The 6,406-nt window shown below is 44.5% G+C and overlaps 1 protein-coding gene across 1 annotated transcript in view; it reads right to left on the reverse strand.

Moving 5' to 3' along the window:
• Positions 1-6,021, reverse strand: part of PDE3B (phosphodiesterase 3B) — a 179,644-nt gene extending 173,623 nt beyond the window's left edge. Inside the window, exon 1 of the mRNA XM_069554317.1 lies at positions 4,719-6,021. Within this exon, the coding sequence (XP_069410418.1) occupies positions 4,719-5,696 (978 nt within the window). The 5' untranslated portion in view covers positions 5,697-6,021. The remainder of the gene's footprint in view (positions 1-4,718) is intronic.
• Between the last annotated feature and the right edge of the window lie 385 nt (positions 6,022-6,406).

Below are 6,406 nucleotides of genomic sequence, written 5' to 3' on the forward strand. Positions count from 1 at the left end.
CAATGTTATAAACTGTCAGGAACTGCCCACAGACAGAACCCAGCTCTACTAAAGTTTTGCTTGGCTAACACAGTTGTCCAGTTTGTTTTGTTCAAACTGAAAGCCCTTAGGTAAGGCAGGGAACAGTCCATTCACTTCCATTCTTCCTCACCTCCCCTCCTTCCTCAACATACAATGTAAATAGGCTCTGTGTCTGAAAGCACCTGAGTTTGAGTCCAGCTGCATCCTAATAAGTCACCCTGAAATAACAATATCAGGTACCAAGTTTACCTACAAGGTCATCATGAACTATGTGATTTCAAGAGTACCTCCTGTCTCTCACTTCCCTTTCTCTCCCACCACTACCCTCAACCTCTTTTCACCGGGGACATTGTTTATCAAGTAATTGGAGATGGCTGGCAAATTAAGTACAGCCTTGGAAAACTATGCCCATAGGTGCACATTCTCTTTACAGCAAGTACTAGGGGAATTTGGAGTCAAGAGGAAGCTGCTAGTCCTGAATCCCAATAACATCTCATGTCATAACCTAGAGACAATATTCTTTCTCCAGAGCTGAATTTTTTTCCTTTCTATAGATCTCTTCTCTCTTTTCTCGCTTCTATATCTATATAAACGTGCTAATTTCTAGACAAACTTTTCCAGCATGCATAGATTCTTTCTGCTTTAGGAAAGGTTTAAGAAGGCAGGAGAATTCGCTAAGGAAACAGGCTGACTTGGTAACTGAAAGAGAACAAGGAAAAAGAATCAGAAAAGGGCCTGCCACTGAGAAGGATTTAAAAAATCAGAGGACATGAAAAACAAACTTCACTAAACTTGACTAAAGCCAAAGTTTTACTTATGGCTGGCCCTGTTTACCTTCCACTCTGTATGGGAAAACAAACTATGGAGATGTTACCATTTCATGTGGTATAATGAAAATACTCTCTCACACATCATCACATCACTGCTCCACATGACTTGTCAACTTTTATTTTTAAACACAGCCAACTCTGCTATGACGCAGTTTTGTTCTCAGCTTATACACTTAATTTGAGCATCCCTTTGGTATCGAAAGGCTTCTTAATCTTAACACATTTTAGTACATTTCTTAAAGGAGATTTCAATCAGTGTGAATGGTAAAAGCAAAAGAAAAACTCTACATACACATCAGGAACAATGAGCAGTCCTCAAACAGCTAGAGCCATGGATGGATGCGGGGAAAGGGTATTCCATTAAGTCCTAACAGCTTTTTAAAAAAACAAAACACAAGGCTAAAAACAGATTATTATGGGCTGTGCAAGTAAGGGTCAAGGGCACGAACCTTATTCTGTGTACAATGAAAAGCCTTAAGAGATTTCTGAAACAGAGCAAGTGATTTGATAAAAATCTGTTTTCGAACGATAACTCTGATGGCAAGGTACATATAATATTTACAAAATAAAGCATAAAAAACACTATGCAGGCTGTTTCATTGTAAAATATTAACATGAAATTAGAATTGGCCAAATTTCACAGTATTCTTTAAAAAATCCATAGAAGGTTAAGCCTTTAGGGGAATAAATAATCACTTAAACTAAAATCTTTTTAAAACCTTCATACTACATGTGTATCCTTTTTCAAATAAAATTAACACTTTAAATAATATTTATGTGCTTTAAGGCCACAGAATTTTTAAATATTTACCTAACCATTTAGAAAGCACTCAGCATTTTAGGTATAGAAAAATATCTCACAAACAGACTAACCTCGTATTTACCTAGTCCATCACACATAAAATGATCTGGTTTACAGCTGAAATCTCCACTGTAGAAAGTATAGTTAGACACAGAAATGTAGTTTGTTAAATTCTGGTCAAAGTATCTCATGTAGGCAACTAAAAAAAAATTTTTTTTAACTTCCTATTAGTTTCAGCTGAGTCTTGGCAAATATACTACAAACTTAGTGCTTCTTTCCATTAACCCAAGGAGGAACATAGTCAGCAGTAACTAAACATTAAACCTAACTGTGAAAATCACATTTTACAAACATATGCTATTATGCTTCAATACTGTATCCAACATAAGAATCTAAATGTTAAAAATTGCTTAACATCTACTTTCACACAATTAAAAACATTTTTATTGACACGAGTTTTCAATGCTTTTCAAAGATGTTCATAAATGTTTAAATTCGTACGGAAATGAAAGTGTAATAAATTTATCAATCCAAAATGAATGTCCACATATAGGGGTTAAAAGAAAAGTTCTTTCTACTAAAAAATTCGGACTATTTCTTCATATTTTTCAGTTGTCATACCTTGGAAAATATAGGCTAGCAATATCAACATTAAACATTTAAGTAAAACTTCAAGATCTATTAACTTGTGAAGTTTTATTTATACTTTCATTTGTAGCTTACAAAAAATGTAAACTAACTAAAAGAAATGAGTTCTAGAATTGAAAGGTGGATCCCCTTATTTGACAGGAGACTGAGACTCAGAAAGGCTCACCAACTTTTCCAATAAGACGGTAGACCCAAGACTCTACCCTTGAATCTCTATGAATCCAGGGCACTTTCCCCAATATCAGCTTCTACCCAGAACCATTTGTCTCCCTTCATTTTCTGAAACAAGAGAATGACTTTACAATGATCACATACAAAGTTTAGCACTTTTAAATCTCTTAATCTTTTACTTCTATAAAAGGATAGGTTTCCACTTAATTTCTTTCATATAATGTACATGCAAACAAAACCACAGATCCACTGCTGAACTTCAGGGAAAAAGCATAAGTAAAAATTTTTGTTATTACAATGTCTGCCAAGTTAAAAACATCTAGTAGTTTCTAGTATTGCCAGAAGAATATTATAGTTTGACCCTGAACATTAGCTAACCATATATAAACCCCTGAACTATTAGCATATACTTAAGACCCCCCCCCCCAAAAATGTTCCTATTCATAGTGGAATGTGTGGTTTTCTGTACTAATAAAATATGCCCTTTTTAAAAAGCACAAATTGTATTTTCCGCTAATACAAAAACAATTAAAGCTACCTAGCATAACAATGCCGCACCTGGTTAACTGTTGAAAAAAGGTTGCTGTGATGGAAAGAGTACCAAACCAGAAATTTTCAATCAATAAGATAACAGCCATAATTCACTACTCCAACCAACACATTACAATTATGTTAAACTGTAATACTACTACGCTCAGGAAAACTGTCTACCAGTGTAATGAAACTATGCTAAAATACTTTTCTGGTGTTAAAAAATGCAATCTATTCACAAAAAGTCAAATGTCCAATGTTATTCCTGTCTACGAAAATAGTTGATATGACTTTTCTCTACAGTGAATCTTCTCCTGGGCATTGTCTACTATTATCACTGGTAGTAAACTGAGAAAACAAAAGACATGATATTTTTTGAACAATTTTTTTCAAGCATCTGACCAAACACAGACCACAAAAGCGGCCTCTGAAAACTTTTCAGGAAGCAAGGTGTTTGTCTCTTTGAGCACTACAGATAGTGTAGTAGTTTATCGATTATATTGAAGACCAAAGAGCAAAAAAACATCAGAATTAGTAACAACAAGAAACTTCTGTTTCAGATATATTAGGTCCCCAGTGTAAAATGTATCACTAATCAAAAAGTCTGAAAACCAAGGGTATAAATTCCTACTTGCCCATTTAAGCAAACCTCTACCTTTATCCTCTTAGCTGCTTAGAAGAAGGCATTGAAAACTGAAAAATCTAGGTTCAAATCCCAGCACTTCCACTGTTGATGATAATATGTGAAGTTGTGTAATCTCTATAAGCCTCAGTTCGCTCATCTCTAACTTGAGGTTAATGTCAGCTACTATACTGTGTCCTTGTGAAGGTTTAAGACAATACAAGTACTTTGCACTTGTATGGAGTAAAATCCTCAGTGAACAGTAGCTATATTTAGTGAGTTTCTTCCTAACGTAGAACAGGTAAGATTTCCCTAGGCTATGAAAAGAAACTCTTTCCCTAATGATGATTTCAATTCCTTAAAAAAAAAAAAAACCTACAGGAAAATAAATTGTAAATGTTTTTGGTATATTTCCAAACATTACTAAGACTAAAGGTTAAATTGTTACAACATTCTCCTAATTATGCAACAAACACACAGGACCACGAGTTAGTCTGTAAAAGATTATATTAGCTTCTTACTGCTGAAATTTGGGGTGGGGGTGGGGGAAGAAACCTCTTAAAATTATCCCCAACGGTCTTTTCATCTAAGTTAACAAGTCTCTGTTCCAAAACTCATCACTTTTCTATTAATTGTAAGACCTAAGATTTGTCCTCTCTATTATCAAGAATAATGAAATCACCCTGATTAAAATTCGCACATCTATATATTCACTCATTCTAACGGCTGTATGTTATCTTTGAGGGAAACAGCACCATTATTACAGCAACAAATAAATGACACCAAAATTACATTCTTCAAATAATTCGCTTCATTCTTGAGAACGCATCTACTGCATAAACAAACTCTTTAAAAAGTGTAGCATGCTTAGTCTGCTATTTCATTTCTATTCAAAGATAAATGGTATTTCTGCGTTTTTTTGTTTTTCTAAGCTTCCTGTATTTTAGGAGCTATTTCCAGAATAAAACTTTTCTTTTTTCTTTTTTTTACCCTGGAAGTAAACAAGCTTTCAAACGCACTAATTCAATTCGGGAACTGAAGCGATAAAACCGCCTTCCTTTCCTTAGCAAACCTTGCCTTTCTGGAAACATACCTGTTCTCTCGAGATGCAAGGCAAAGAAGGTCTCCTGAACATTTTGCAACTGCCATAGTAACCGCCTGAAGTTTCTCCGAATGACACGCAGCTGGACCTCCTCCGGGGTCTGATCACAGGCACTTTTTCTTCCGCGGTACTGGACAACTGAGGTTGCTGGGGAGCTTCCCTGATTTGAAAGAAGTGATCCAGCCCCAGGGCCAGCAGGCAGCCGACGCCCCCCACCAGGCAGGACAGCAGGGGCCGGAGGGCTGGAGGCAGCGCCCCAAGGCTGGTGAAGGACACCCACCAGACGAAGCTGGAGAAGAGCAGCACCACGATGCTGTGCCGGAGCCTCCCCGGCTGCGCGAGCGTCAGCAAGCCCACGCAGCTCAGCACCAAGAACCACCGGCCCGCCACCGCTGGGGGTGTGTGCGGGACCGGGGCCCCGGCGTCTCCGTCCCCCCGAGACCAGGATTCCCACTGCCCCACCAAGAAGTCCCCCAGGTAACAGCAGGCGGGGAGTGCCAGCAGCCACCAGGAGCCGCCGCCGCTCCGGCCCGGCCCGGCGCCCAGCTTGGTCCGGGTCAGGAAGCAGGTGAGGAAGAAGAAGGCACAGGCGATGCTGAAGAGGGGGCTGAGGCTATGCGAGCAGACGCTCAGCAGGGTCCGCAACCGGGCGGCCCCGGCAGCCCAGCTCTCGGGCCCCGAGCCGAGCAGCAGGGCGAGGACAAAGGCGGCCAAGGCGCCCAGCGAGAGGCGCGCCCGGGAGAAGGGGGAGCCGCGCCGCGGCTGCTGAGGGGAGGCGGGCGGCGGCAGCAGCAGCTCCACGTTGCAGAAGCGGCAGAGGTGGAAGAAGAAGCCGCGCGGAGGGTCCTGCCGCAGGGGGCTCACGCAGCCCTTCACGTAGCCGTTCCTCACACTCTCGGGGGGCGAGGCGGCCCCGTCCGGCGGCGGCGGGGACCGCATGGCTTTGGCGTCTCGCTCGTCCCTCCTCATGGCCGGGACGCCCGGTGGCCGCGGGGGCTCGGCACGCCCCGCTCGGACCGCAGCGGCCGCTCGCGCTCCCTCCCGCCTGGCCCCCACGCTCGGAGCGCCCCCCGGCTCGGCGGCGCGTCAGGGCTGCGCCCGCCGCCGCGGCCCGGGGTCCCCGCCGCGCGGGTGGAGGAGCGGCGGGGTCCGGGACATGCTGGCTGAGAAAGAGGGGCGGAGGGGGGCTCCTCTCCGGGACTTCGGCGGCCGGACCCCGCCCCCTTCCTGTTCCCCCGGGCACTTCTTGGGACTGGAGCGTCGGCGTCGCCTCCCGGCTCCCGCGGGCTGCAACAGTTACCTCTCGGCCCCAGCCTGGTCCGTTGGGCGCGCGAGCGGCGGGCGGGCGCTCCTCCCCCGCCGCTGCCCCGGCCGGGTGCGCGCCCCGCCCGCCCGCCCGCCTGCGCGCGCCCGCGCCCCGGCCCGTCCGGCAGCCCAGGGCGCCGCCGCTCCTGCCGGCCGCCTGCCCCATCGCGGGCTGGGGACCCCAGCCGTCTCAGCGTGCCCAGACTGGGGAGAGCGCGGCTTGCGGCCGCCCGGAGACCGATCTAGGTTGGGAGGGATGGGAGGGATCCTTTTCGGATAGAAAGGGGCAAGCCCGCCATCCTGGGATCCCCCCAGGCACTCAGGTTCCTTTGGGGTAAGTCACAGACCTCAGGCAAGCTCCGACAGGTCACCAC

Source organism: Ovis canadensis, chromosome 15, assembly GCF_042477335.2.
Source record: "Ovis canadensis isolate MfBH-ARS-UI-01 breed Bighorn chromosome 15, ARS-UI_OviCan_v2, whole genome shotgun sequence".
Lineage (NCBI taxonomy): Eukaryota > Metazoa > Chordata > Mammalia > Artiodactyla > Bovidae > Ovis > Ovis canadensis.